General features: G+C 44.6%; 1 protein-coding gene across 1 annotated transcript in view; it reads left to right on the forward strand.

The window, feature by feature from the left end:
• The window catches only part of TFIP11 (tuftelin interacting protein 11), a 107254-nt gene that overhangs the window by 60814 nt on the left and 31237 nt on the right, over nt 1-15203 (forward strand). The window contains exons 7-9 of the mRNA XM_086959587.1: nt 7861-8367; nt 13266-13369; nt 13978-14146. Of these exons, the coding sequence (XP_086815713.1) occupies nt 7861-8367; nt 13266-13369; nt 13978-14146 (780 nt within the window). The remainder of the gene's footprint in view (nt 1-7860; nt 8368-13265; nt 13370-13977; nt 14147-15203) is intronic.

A 15203-nucleotide genomic window follows, 5' to 3' on the forward strand; every position in this document is an offset into this window, starting at 1 on the left:
GTGAGTGGTTGTGCCGAAATGTGGTATCCCAGCTTGCCTTAAATGTGGTAGGCCACATCCTTTCAGAATGCCTCTATAAGTGTGCAGTCCCATAATATGTATAGAAAGGTTCCTTCTTTCTATGCAAGGGGCCAAGGTAACATTTTATTTAGATAGTCTGGTGTAAGGTACCATTGTAACAGGATTTGGTAGGCTGATTCTCTGTAGAAGATACTTCATAAAGTTTTGGGTATATTGTGCCAGAGCTAGTCCCATTCCTTGGTGTCTAGTATGGTCTTCTGTAGGCCCGTTTTCCAACGGACTTGGTACCTGAAACATGCTATTAGCAGATTTACCCGCACTTTCTGCCCCATTTAGACTACTAGGTACTGGTGTAATGGCTTTGAAATGCTGCGACCCTGCCAAACAGAACTCAGTGTTTGTGCGCTGACCGTTAAATGTTTAATTGGCTTATCCCTAGGTGGCATTGCCTAACTTATTTGTGCGTCCATAGTATATGGTCCCAGAAGTAACCAGGGTCGGGAAGTGAGTGTCACCCAGGGACTGCAGCTCTTGTTGTGCCACCCTGAGTGGGACAGGGTAACACATGGCTCCTAGTCTGCCACTGCTAAGTAAAAGGGCAGTTTAAATTGCTTACCTGGCGTTGCCATTTACGGTAATGGCAAAGCCAAAACATTCCTTTTTTTAATATAGGTCACCACTAAGGGAAGTCTAACGAGCCTTAAGGCAAGGTGATGCGTTTTAAAGAGTGGGACATGTACTGTTACATGTTGAGCATTAAAAATGCTAAATGGTTGTTTTTACTATGGAAAGGCTAGTACTTACCATTAGCAAGTACAGAGTTACAGGCTAAAACCTAAACCCAGCTAAGTTCGAAAGTTGGTACCACAATATATCAAAAGGATCAGTGCATTAAATCCAATTCAATGATTATATTACATTTAATGTCACTAGTGGGCAAGGTGCAACTCTAGAAGTTACCACTTAGTTGGCCAAGGTTTCCCATCCCGTTTACTTTTATACTCTGGGTCTGTCCTGCAGATAGCTAGAAGAGATGTTACCTCCCCTAGGCAGGTAGCCGCACAGGTGTTCGCCCAAAAGGTGTGTTTCAAAGCTTAAGCCGCCTCTGAAGGGAAAATGGGGATCACTGGGGAGAAGGGCTGCTCTTTTGTTTAGGTAGATAGGCTCGCACTAGGGCCAGGGAAGGGGAAGCCAGTTGTCAAACCCGTTTTCCATGGGCATCTAGCCTTCATGGTAGCCACTCCTTTGGGTTGTGCCAGGGAGCTCTGGACATCGAGAGGTGTTCCGCCATCTTGGGGAGTGGGCAGAATGGTGCACCCTCGGATACCCCGATGCCACAGTTCCCATGTAAAGTGGTCATCAGAAGGAAGGGAACTCAGTTAGGCTTTTTGCCTACCACCCACATCCTACCCGTAGGTCATTTTCATGACATACATAGGGAACCCCGGCACCAAACACTCCGGTCACAATTGCACTGGAAGAAGGACTGCCCTGCTGCACCAAGTTCCCAGCGCAGAAAAGGCTGCACTAAAGATGACCGCACCTTGTGCCTAGCAAAGGGTGACTATGCCTGCTGTTTCCTATTCAAGGAGATGTCAACACCACAGCCTATCCAAAATAAAGAGAGACTAAGAGGTCTGTCAACTGGCCTCCTGTTCGCAGCACAAAGACACAACAGCTGAGGAAGCCTACTAAGGGTGTCCGATGGTCCAGATCCCTGGATCGCCACTCCTCACTGCTGTGCAGCACCAAGGAACAGGATCTGACAGTCGGAGGATGCACCCTAGTATGCAGAACTTAGGAGAATCGTCGGAGTGCAGCTTGGTCACCCAGAAGGCAATCTACAGCCCGGAGAAGGATTTGGCTGTGACTGCAACGCTTGACAACTGGTAGTCCAGTGGCGACTGGTATTTGTCCAGACAGGAGAGGACCTTGTGGAACATCAAAAACTGTGTCCAGGGCCTCACCGCAGTGAAACAAGGAGTACCACCAAGAAGACTCCAGTCAACTGTGCTGCATCCACAGCTTCCTACAGCACACTGTATCCATAGCATCGGGACCACTCCACTTCTTCGAGCTTCCCTTTCACTGCCTCCAAAGAGTTGTGGATGCTATTTTATTTTAGCATTCATGAATATTAATGAACTCCCTTCATGTAAAAGGAAACACTACTTTCGTTTAATGCTATTTCCTCCTTACTAGTAAGACAAAGCGAAGGGGTCATGGTAGTAGTGATCACGATGCTGAGTTTACTTAACTCAATGCATTTAGGCCTAACAGTGATTGCTGCACATTAGAGCAGCCGATCTGGCTTTAAATGATAGTCAGCGACCTCAAAAAGAGAAATGTGACTCTGTTCCTATTTGTTTTGTGGTCATCTGGGTATAGAAAGAGAAAACTTATGTACACATGTTGAAAATGCCACACGCTCGCTCACTATACAATAACCCACAGTCCACCCTTCTTCTGCTAGGGTGAGTTTGGAATGGGTACACTCTACGATATGTCAATGTCTATGGCAAAATCTATATGGAAAATCTTACAAAATAATTCAAGTCTTTACATCTGTAAAGGCTATATTGAGAGAAGAAGCAATGTGACGGACCTGCTTCAATTTCCCAGTTTATAAATACAGTAGGGAAGCCATTAATTCCTCTGCCGGTGTAGTACTAGAACAGTGGGCATTAGCAACGCTTATTGGAGGGCAACTTACCTTAAATGTAGGGATATGTTTATTTAAACCTAATTCAAAAGGAAAAAAAAATTACAAGCAGAGGCTGAATCCTGTCAGTAAATACCTTTAGAGCAGCTAGTCTGCTACATAGTCCCACAGGATTAATGTGACTGTCCCAGCCTTTAGAAAATATTTTTAGACCTCCTTTGCACCCGTTCTTATAAAGGGCTTCTTGATGTCTCTTGAAGATAGTTTATCCTTAATAGCTATAATAAGACGGTCTGCCCCTTTGGTGTTTATGAACTCTTCTCGTGAACCAATAGATAGGTTGAATCGATACCATCCGTGGAGAGTAGCTTTTTTAGGTGCTTTTACCTCAACCAGAACCGCTACCAAAATACAATCTATATGTTGTCATGAATCTTGTACAGTATTCAATAAGAATAAAGTGTATAACAGCAACCCTTCTTTTCTCCGAGATCCCAGATTTAAAAGTCAAGCAGACAATTTTATATGGGTTCTTTACCCTGCACCACCACTTGTTCTTAGAAGATGAACAGAGTGCTTACGGTTGGGTTAAGTGGATGTTCTTATCAGACCTATTTCTTTTAAATGAAATTTGCAGGTTGGTGACGTAGATCTCCGTACATAACTCTGCCAGATACTACTTTCCGGACTGTAGATAGATAAGCAAATGGGACAGCTTCTCTGTGGACCGGTTTCATTTGTGGGCATTTCACCACTATTACCATGCATTATTTTTACTTTTTTCCTGTAAGCATTAACTAGTGTTTGGCTTGCTGGTCTGTTATAGTGTTTATAAATATCTATATACACCCCATGATGGAGCGAAATTGTAACATTCTTGCAATAGTAGTACTCTATCCTGATTATCTTTCTGAAATTTCTAAACAAACTAAATCATAAGCCCATTTCCTGGGAAGAATTGAGGGAAACTTCTATCTCCTTGCTTTCCGCTGTTAGCAGGTACCGAGGATTAAAGGTAATTGTGCTGCATAATGGGAGTTTGGAATATATTTTAAATTTCTTAGTATAAGTGTTTTGCCTATTGTGTTTTCATTCCTTTTTAGGTCTCGCCTGGACATCGCATCCGAAGGATGCGTCCAGGCTGGAGACTTAAAGCTGTCTGACACGGGGGAATGAGGGACAAGAAACTGTGACGAGCTTATCCTTGGCTGGATTCAGCTGCGTGCACGCGCGTCAACATTCACGCATGCGCACATCACAGCCACACGCATACACAGCCCTCACGCATGCGCACATACACACGCATACACAGGCACACCCCCGTCGCCGCCACCGCACCTACACGCATACACAGAGACCCCTCCACACACACCAGCCCCTCTCCTCCCGGCTCCACTCACCGGTGTCTGGCGGGCGCTCCCCGGGTCTCCAGGCTCCTTCCCTTCCTCCGCAGCTGCAGGCTCTCCCCACATCACGGGGGCCCGCTGCTGGACAGAAGGCTTCTCTGTGGCCGGGCGGTGGTAGCGCTCGGCGGGGCTCTCTCTCCACATGGGAGCCCCGCCTCCTCAGTGCGCCCGCTTCGCCCCGCGGGTCTTCACCCGGTCCCCCATCTCGGGACCGGGACTTTAAGGGAACCGGTATCCAGGGCTCCTTCCTGGTCACGGGAGCCCCGGGGCCGCAATGCTCACGCCACTTCCTGCTGCCGGCTCCTCTTCCTGGTTGCACGTCAGGTCCCGGGCCAGCAGCCAATCAGAGCGCGGCCCGGGAATGACGTCACAGAGGTGTCCCGCAGTACCGCCCCCGGCCTGCCTGACTTCCTTTTAAGATTCCATCACAAACGTGATGCCGAGGATGCGATGGACGCCATGGATGGGCGCGAACTTCTGGTGCAGATGGCTCGTTATTCAGAAGTCTGAGTCTCGCGATATCGAATAATGTCAACAAAATGCGTAGAGTTTATCGATTGTAGGATTACGAACTAGAGCGCATATGTGTCTCGCTATACAGCAATAAGCTCCTTACGGCACAAGGCGGTTTTCCGGCTGTGGCAGCAAGGAACTGAGCTGCACGTTCTCTCTGCTGTTCTGTGTGTGGTCTCTGAGAACCACGTATGGCCTCAGCAATGAAAGGCTAAAAAGCCTGCTGGGCTGGTGAAGGAGTATGGCATTGGTAAACATCTACTGTAGCCATTGAGAGAGCAAATGGCTGGCAGAACTGTCCTGTGAGAGCAGAAAAGCCAGAGGTACATGCAGTGACTATGCTCTGCTTGAACTGTTTCAAGGCAGAGTCCACTTTTCCCCCAAAAAGGAAAGAGCCTTCAAAGGGCATCTCCATTAGAAACACCTGGACAACTGCGCGGAAGGTTGTAGACCTCATCCCGTCGTTGCATCGAAGAGTCACATTAATGCCCATTGCTCGCCCTAAGCAGGTCAGCTGTGTTCATGCCAGAATGTACAAGTAACTTCACCGCACTGCAACAATCTTGAATAGCCTGGATGAGAGACGCCTAAAGGTCGTTTGGAACAGCCGGTAAAACATGTGCCACTGTGTCCGAAAGAGCATGAGAGCAGTAACCTAGAAGGCAATTGGAATTCAATGGCCTCGGGGCGAGACACAGAGGTGAAAATTTGTTTGTGGGGCACAGATGATGCTGAAGGTGCCAGCAAAAGTCCGACTTGAGGCACCTGCAGACAGTGAGTGCAGAGTGCGTGCAGAAACAGTGAGTGCAGAGTGCGTGCAGAGTGACAGTGAGTGCAGGGTGAGGGCAGAGTGACAGTGAGTGCAGAGTGACAGTGAGTGCAGAGTGACAGTGAGTGCAGAGTGCGTGCAGAGTGCGTGCAGAGTGCGTGCAGAGTGACAGTGCGTGCAGAGTGACAGTGCGTGCAGAGTGACAGTGCGTGCAGAGTGACAGTGCGTGCAGAGTGACAGTGCGTGCAGAGTGACAGTGCGTGCAGAGTGACAGTGCGTGCAGAGTGACAGTGCGTGCAGAGTGACAGTGCGTGCAGAGTGACAGTGCGTGCAGAGTGACAGTGAGTGCAGAGTGACAGTGAGTGCAGAGTGACAGTGAGTGCAGAGTGAGTGCAGAGTGACAGTGAGTGCAGAGTAACTGCAGAGTGACAGTGAGTGCAGAGTGACAGTGAGTGCAGAGTGCGTGCAGAGTGACAGTGAGTGCAGAGTGCATGCAGAGTGACAGTGAGTGCAGAGTGAGTGCAGAGTGAGTGCGAAGTGACAGTGAGTGCGGAGTGACAGTGCGTGCAGAGTGACAGTGCGTGCAGAGTGACAGTGCGTGCAGAGTGACAGTGCGTGCAGAGTGACAGTGCGTGCAGAGTGACAGTGCGTGCAGAGTGACAGTGAGTGCAGAGTGACAGTGAGTGCAGAGTGACAGTGAGTGCAGAGTGACAGTGAGTGCAGAGTGACAGTGAGTGCAGAGTGAGTGCAGAGTGACAGTGAGTGCAGAGTGACAGTGAGTGCAGAGTGAGTGCAGAGTGACAGTGAGTGCAGAGTAACTGCAGAGTGACAGTGAGTGCAGAGTGACAGTGAGTGCAGAGTGCGTGCAGAGTGACAGTGAGTGCAGAGTGCATGCACAGTGAGTGCAGAGTGAGTGCAGAGTGACAGTGAGTGCAGAGTGACAGTGAGTGCAGAGTGACAGTGAGTGCAGAGTGACAGTGAGTGCAGAGTGACAGTGAGTGCAGAGTGACAGTGAGTGCAGAGTGACAGTGAGTGCAGAGTGACAGTGAGTGCAGAGTGCGTGCAGAGTGACAGTGCGTGCAGAGTGACAGTGCGTGCAGAGTGACAGTGCGTGCAGAGTGACAGTGCGTGCAGAGTGACAGTGCGTGCAGAGTGACAGTGCGTGCAGAGTGACAGTGCGTGCAGAGTGACAGTGCGTGCAGAGTGACAGTGCGTGCAGAGTGAGTTCAGAGTGACAGTGAGTGCAGGGTGAGTGCAGAGTGACAGTGAGTGCAGAGTGACAGTGAGTGCAGAGTGACAGTGCGTGCAGAGTGACAGTGAGTGCAGAGTGACAGTGCGTGCAGAGTGACAGTGAGTGCAGAGTGACAGTGAGTGCAGAGTGACAGTGAGTACAGTCACTCAGCACCACCATATTATCACTCAGAACCACCACAGCATCACTCAGAACCACCACAGCACCACCACAGCATCACTCAGCACCACCACAGCACCACCACAGCACCACCATAGCACCACTCAGCACCACCACAGCATCACTCAGCATCACCACAGCCCCATTCAGCACCACCACAGCCCCATTCAGCACCACCACAGCCCCATTCAGCACCACCACAGCATCACTCAGCACCACCACAGCACAAATATGTTCTCTCAATGTTTCAAGCTTTATTACAAATGTCACAAAAGATGTTAATATTTCACTTCTGTTCTTGGATTTCGTTACAATAAAATACACTGAACAGAATCTTCACAAAAGTTATTTACAAAAGTTTAAGCTATTGCCATTATAAATTACAATCACTTTTATTAAGTATTAAAAAAAATTAAAAGCCATTGTTATTTGTAATATCAATACATCTAAGTCACGTAAATACAAATGTTGCATTACAAATGCTATAGGTGTCACATTTGCGAAAGTTATAACTATTGGCATTGTAAATGACAAAGCTATTAATTTAGCTATTTTCAAAACCAACACATAAATGAACATTTGGTGAATTACCATTAAAATATTTGACTTTTTTACTAAGATATTATTGTACTCTTTTATGCAAACAAAATTTAGATACTGCATAAATAACTTTAATAAAACATATTTTATATGTAGCTTTTTATGTAAAAAAAAACTATAGCACAAAGCAAAAAACAATTGCCATTTACAATGCTAATAGCTCAAATTTAAATAATGCGAGACCTATTGCATTGCAAATGCTTGTTTCCCTTTAAGACTGGAGAATTAAAAGCGGAAAAATCAGTCCACTTGCTTTGCAGGCGATATTTTAAAATGAAACTTGCTATAGAAATATTTCAGAAAAGCTTGATAGCCGTTTCTCTTGTTAAAGTGCTGTGGGATCCGGCATTTAGGCAAATACAGTAAATTATGTTGACTTACTGAAGATAACATTGATGTAACACTAGGGTTACAACTAACATTTCCTCCTGGATGGTCCCACATAATACTAAAGTGGAGTGTCTTGTTTTTTTTTAAGGTGATTGATATGACTGGCAGGGAGCAGAAGGTTTACTACAGCTACAGTCAAATTGGCATCTCACACGACATCCCAGAGGACCACCCTCCAACGACAGGGAAAGACACAAAGCCCCAGGGCTTCGCCCTGCCCGAATTAGAGCACAACCTTCAGCTTCTGATAGACATGACTGAGCAAGAGATCATCCAGAATGACCGGCAGCTTCAGTATGAGAAGGACATGGTCATCAACCTGTCTCATGAGATGGAGAAGCTAACCGAGGTCCTTGTCCGGGAGGAGGCTGCCATCCACAACCTGGCAAAGGTGCTGGAGACGGTGGAGGAATGCGAGCGACGCCTGCAGCCCAGCTGCGAGGACCCGCTAACACTGGAGGAATGCGCAGACGTCTTTGAGGAACTGCAAGAGAAGTATTACGAGGAGTACAGGATGTCTGAGCGCGCTGACCTGGCAGCAGCCATTGTGTATCCTCTAATGAAGGATTACTTCGACAATTGGGATCCGCTAAAGGTACAGATGTTTATTGATATTGGTTTGAGAATTCTTTTTTATTCCCATTGAAAATAATCCTCTTATCATGCAGTTCATATGCAAGTGAGTGTCAAGGGTTTTTGATGTCCATGAAATACTCCCTGTAGCAGAGGAGTGCACTTTGGCGAAAGTGATACAGAGTGACTGGTGATGACGTTTTTAACTTTTAATGATTTATGTAGTTCCTTTCTCGATGTTTGAGTTGCTAAGGAAAGTTGAAAATAACTGATGTAGAGGCAGAAAACTCACTTTGTGTTGACTCCTAGACAAACCCACGGACATAGTCTGTAGTGGCAAGTTAAAGAGCACCTTGTTTAAAATAACATTAACAATATGTGATGAGTATGGGAAAATAATATGCTTCAAAGAGCTGAAAAACACTGCTACCTTTATTCAGGCCTTCACATAGTTGGGTAACCAGAGCACTCTTGCACTCCTTGTAGGGGATTTATATAGCACAAACTTCACTGCAATGCAATGGAGGGCAGAGCAGGTAAGTCTCTTACAGTGATGTAAGGCCCTAGTCCATAATTTTCAATTCTATGCTCATAGCACTCACTTTCATTCCTTACGTAAGACGTTTTCAAATTTGTAAATCTGACGTACCCCAGTTTTCTTATTTATAAATCTGACTGACCCCAGTTTTGTTAGGTGATTGCATTTGTAGTACTTTGAAATGCCTTGCATCTTCTTTGACTCTTTGAGACTCTCAGAAATCGGATGCTGTTTTAGGCCATTTTTGTGGGGCTTGCATGGAGAACAAGGTACGACACCGCCACCGTGGAGACTAGTTCTCTCATCTTTCTGTTCCATGAGAGACACTTTGCAAGTCCCTTTCATTGTTGGTCTTCTGGTGATGTCCCCGGTGCGTTTGCATCAGGACTATTTTGTAGGTGCCCATTGTGTCTTACACTGGATACTGTGCCAAAATAACATGTGTTTAACATTCCTTGGGCAAGTGCCTGAGTTCTGTAGGTGCTTTTCATTAGAGAACCTCAATAAATCTTCCAGTAAATATACTCCAAAGGGGTTGGTGGACATTATTTACTACCCTTGGTTGTGAGTATCAGTCTAGGCATAGGGATGGTGGAAACTCAAAAGGTTTAGGCCCATTCCTTGATGCTATATAATGACAATGTGTATGAGGTTGCTGGCTCCACCATGATTATGCCCATCTATAGATAAATCATAAATAAATATGGCTGTCGAGTAGAACTGATATTGGTCATGTTTAAGCCCTGGACGTGTCTGATCTCTGAAGAGAGGAGGGGTTTATCTAATTATTCCCCAAGCAGAAGCTCCAGTGCCTTGCAGGTACGGAGGTGTATTTGCATGTTCTCAGAGACCTCTTTCCTTTTTGTGGAGGGTAAGGCCTTTAGGCACAGTACAAGGGTTCATGCTCAACTGGACTTGCCTTTCATTATGGTGCCTTCTGGTCCTAGGGTACTAGCTCAAAAACTGCATTCTTTTCATCTGATCCTGATCTCACCTTCCTTTTTGGTGCACTGTCTATCTTGTGGTGGTGCCTGTACATGAGAGGTTTTCTCATTGAAAAGCTTCAGGTTGTAGGGGCCACTATTGTTGATTGGTAGCAGCCACCCTTGTCAGATTCTGCTCCCCTCAATTCTTGTAGGAGATTTGAAGATCCAAATGAGGGACAAATTCTTCACAAAGTTGTTGTACAGAATTTCAAGGCTCCTGGCTCGGCTTCAGGATCTGCATCAGCTCATATTAAGAGATTTGACACGCTGGTATCGCCCGAGGCAGGCCTGTGTAATTTCTGAAGTTCTAAGTAGGTATGAGCCTTGACTGAGGCACCTTTGCAAAAACATCAGCGCATTATACATGTTTATTCCAGTGCTACTCTGTTTGCTTGCACCTTGTTGTTATTGATCGATTGAAAAAAAGTATAATGGACAGCATTGTACATCAATTGCTCACTCTGTGGACTGCTGTGGTCATGACATTGAGAAGATCGGTCAAGAGATGGGCATGGTTCTTCTCATAATTTCTGACATAAGATGCCAGACCTCCTATTTGTTCTCACTCTTTTTCTATGGTTGAGGTCATATCTTTTTCAAAACCGTAGTCATTATAGCCATGTCAATTTATGATGTTGACCACCATCAAAGCTTTCCAGCATTCTATCAAGGACAGACCACTTTCGTATATCCTGTAGATTTCGATGTTAGACCAACAGGTGAACCTTCCAGGAGAGGTGTGCTATTGGCCAAGAGAACACTTTGGGGTCCAAAAGATTCTGCTGCTGCTACTCTGGGATTCCAAACCTGTTTCCCTGGTGATAAGGCATAGTCGTTTTTTTCCTCAGCTGATTTGGGCTTTTCTTCAGGGGCAGAATGTAGTAGTCACAGTTGCAACCTGCTGTGCCTCTTCTCTTAAGACCTTGAATTCTGTTGCAACACCTCAGAGACTCGTCTCACATGAGCCATCTTCGTTGTTCTAGTCCTGTTGATAGCAGTGATGGGGACACTACTGTGCATCAGCTTCACTCCAGGGAAATCAAAAAGAAACTGATCAGGCAGGCACCATATGTCGCTCGGAATAAACATTTTCTGATGTGCATTTAGTGTGTACCATTTTAAAACACCTGTTGCTTTTTAGAAAAAGTGTGTACCTTACACAGATACTGGACCCTAGCCAGATTCAGTACATTCGGTAGTTAATAATGGCCTTATCCAGGTTTCCCTGAAGTGAGGGGACTGACTTTGTGGTCTAGATACCTAATTTTCATAACCTTGGATTTTCAAAATGTTGCTCGTACTTATAGCTAAGGGCAAGCATTTTCCAAACAAGATACTCCTGTTTCGGGTGAGCCTTTTGGCGGTATACCTTCCACCCCTGCTGAGATGAGTAATTGATCATAACAACCTTTCCTCCCTTCATTCCATCTAGACATCTCAAATATCTGCTTTTCAGCATGGGCTATTCTTTAAGTAGGGAAACATCCTATTTTTCCTCCTTGGATGTTTTGCTCAGAGCAGCCAAGGTCAACTTTCGTCCAAGTAAATAAATCCTGGTGGCCATTTAGGACTTTGGTCCATCAATGGTTGCATCATAAGTATTTGGGATGTGCCAGAGGCCTGGGCTGAAGAACTCTTTCATGCAGTAGCCGTCTCGTTAGGCTAAAAAGGAGATACACTCAATTTCATCTAGGTTTACTTTTTCGTCTGGACTTGGATTGAGAATTTCAGTTTCAAAACTAGAAAAATATTTCATACAGCGATTTGCTTCGAACAGAAACTATGCACAAATTCTGAGCTCGGGTTTTCTTAAATTCAGAGGCAGCTACTCTGGGATCCCTAGGAGTTTGCAGGCGGGAATCTGAAGATGAGTAGAAAGCTGTGTGTACATACAACATAATTTTAAAGTTCTCTTACAGCCAGCAGTAATAACCTAACACGCCCTCATATCTGTAATCTTACAGTTCACATCTGACCGGAGTAATCTTCAAGGTCATAAGCATATTGGCTGGTTTCCTGACAGCAGTTAAGTATAAACAAGCAATAACCAACCTACCATAGGCAGGGCTAAGCACACGCTTCTGCTCAGTGCCAGGATGCCTTCACGAGTGCCAGTGCACTTTACAAACACACATACCAAGCTAACTTCTAAGCTTGATTGTTTACTCTTCCTCAGAGGGTGTTCTTACTCTGTTAGAAATAGTCTTGTTCCCCTGCAGAAGTGTGGTTAATCTGTTAAATGATCCATTTACCTAAAAACAGCGAGTACGAGTCATTCCTCACCTTGCAGCATTATATTAGCAGCTTGTTATCACTAAATAAAATCTCCCTGATCATTTGGAATACACAGTTCATCATCCCTTTTCGGTACCCTGAATCTTGTGCTAAACCACATTCAATAATTGGAGACTGGCAGGGGAAGAAAAATCCTGCCCATGGCTCCCCTTTGACCCACCCAATTCTGAAACTGTTGCATGTGAAGCTGAGCATATCTCATCTAATTATGCCCTCAAAGAAATCCTCTCTTTCAACATGAGTGGGAAGAATGGTGCTTACTTCAGCATTTTAGTAATCACACCTGCTGCTTTACATCTGTGTAGAAAGCACATGGACGAGGCTGAGCAACAGAACGATTTCTGTTTGCAGATGTGAAACCTCTACCAGAAGGCACTGTGATCGCGGTTTTGCCACTGCGCTGTGAATACAAAGACCAATCCCCCTGCTGGATTTGTCGACATTTTACAGTTTTTTTATTTCACTTCTTGGTTGTATTGCTATTAATGTTGATTTCCACGAGGCCTATTTAGTAGTACCTGAAGTCTACAGGAACCTTGATTGGTTTCCATACACAGTTTTGTAATTTGGTGTCACATTGATGGGTGCTTCATCTGACACCTCCTGTTCATAGTCGTCAGCTGGTTCAGTACAGCATAGTTGTTTCCGCAGCATTAGTGTTTATGATGTTCAAACCTGTGGTTGCCAGTAATCTGAAATTGTTTCTTTGATTGCAATTTGCCTACTCTCTGTGCTGACAGCATATCAGTTGCTCTACCCCGGAATGTCATACAATCACACTTATGGGTATCCTGGTCCCTTTGGCACGCCTATCCTTTCTTATGGACCCGTCCGAATTTCTTACCAACCAAGTTCATCCATCATCGCTCTCGCCGCCACCCACAGTGAGCTGAGTGCTCGTGTTAGCTGTGATGTACATTTGTTGTAGTTAAGTAACATAGGTTATAATGACTGCACCTACACACAGTGTGACTACCATCAAAGAAATGCTTTAAATTTGTTAATATTACGTTTTTACAAATGAGCTATCCTGGGCTACCTTAGCTTCATGCCTACTACTTTGTAATGATCTATGCATCCATGCTTTTCTCTTCTTGTCAGGATCCCACCTATGGAGTAGATGTGATGACCCGGTGGAGAGTACTTTTGGAAGATGGTCACCTGTCCCATAGTGCTCAAGATTCCTCTGTGGACCCATATCACAGGTAATTCTCTGAGTCTTTCAGTCCGCATGTTCGGATTCATGTCCATAAATAGTGACTCTGGAGTCCTGTAGTTATTGTACCTCACTATTGCACAATGGGATCTTGTGAAATGGTAGATGGAGTTAAATTGTGTCAAAAGCATATTCTGTGCCTCCTCCAATGTGTCCATGCCTTCTCAGCAAAATATGCATATGATTTCCTGTAAAACCCTGAAAGTTTACATGGGACCCCTGATAGTGTAATAAACATTAGGCATTTAGTATATTTAGCATGTGTCTTTAATTTTAATAAATATAGCAGTAGTTTTTCCTTAATTTCAGACAGGATATACTATTTGAAATGATGTGCATGTGTTTACAAGTGGTACCCAAAGTCTTATAAACAATCTATTCTGAATAGAAAGGCTGTAAGGAGTCCTGTGTTAACTGACTTGCATTGTGCAACTATTTTTATTTTTTAAAATGACTAAGTGAACCAGAATGCTCCAGCAAAATCTTGGGAAGATGAACATTTCGTAGCAGATGACTGACAATTTTCAAGGAAAACATGTATATATTCTTGTGTGTTTTTGTTTGCTAAACTAAGTTCTTGTCATTTTTAATTTTTAGGTTAGTTTGGGAAATGTGGATTCCGCGCATAAGAAATGTCATAAACCATTGGCAGCCTCGGAACTGTGAGCCTATGGTGGATTTTCTTGATTGCTGGGCACATTTGCTCCCAATTTGGATTATGGACAATATCCTGGATCAGCTAATTTTTCCAAAATTGCAAACAGAGGTACACGCTATTGTAAGATGGGAGGGGTGGAGGACAGTTTTGGATATTAATGTACCCAGCCTGTGTAGAATGACCTTGCACTGACTTGTTTGGATGATCAAGAAGCATGTGGCCAGATGTCTTGCTTTGACTCATGAAAGTGGGATAGAATTTACTTCTTCTGTACCATACAGATACTCCAAGATAAAGATTTATTTTTCTGTGTGCTACATATGTGACCCATATCACATGAAAATAAGATCCTATTGAGCATTTGCAAGAAGATGGTTTGTGCCTCAAAGCACAGATATAGCATCTGGACAGTACAACACTACAAATCTATAGAACTGCTGGTAGTGTCCGTTTAAAATAAAGGAGCAGTGAATGGAGTGTGTTTAATTTTTATCTTCTGCAGAACCCTCTTTGGGGTAAAATCCAAATTCATCTTAGAGATCCGCCACTTTTCCATCTTTAATTGAAACAGCTGAGCCAGTCTTTGCCTTGGCACCTGGTGCTGCCAGAGGAGTGTTTGTGTTTAAGGCCATGACCGATCATCTTCTTGAGGCTTGTACACCTGCTGGTGTTTCTTACTTCTCTCACATATCTTTTAGAGGGAAATAGTACTCAACCATCTGTCATTGACTCCACAATAATCTTCTCCATTGACATATATTGGTATTAGCGCAACTAACTTTCTCCTACGCCTTCACCGTGAGTAGAACATCCTCCACATTCATTTTATGGTTCCACAACACCATCCCACACCAACAACAGATCAGACCTTGCCTGTTGAAAACCAAAGCCTGCATGTACCAAAACATGCTTGTTTCCATGTTAGAGACCATCTCAATGCTGCTCCAATTAAGGAATATTTTAAGGCTTACCTCTTTAAAGAATACCGCATTACAATGCCAAACAGTCTACAAACCAGCTCCTCCTTCTCCCATTATTTATGCTGACCATTCATCGTGCTCTACTGCTTTTTAAATACACATAAACATTTCCATTTCCAAGGACCCCATTCAACTGGCTAATTGCAATGACTTCACCACTTTCGCCATTTGAAAAAAGTGGAACT

Source organism: Lissotriton vulgaris, chromosome 2_2 (genome assembly GCF_964263255.1).
Source record: "Lissotriton vulgaris chromosome 2_2, aLisVul1.2, whole genome shotgun sequence".
Lineage (NCBI taxonomy): Eukaryota > Metazoa > Chordata > Amphibia > Caudata > Salamandridae > Lissotriton > Lissotriton vulgaris.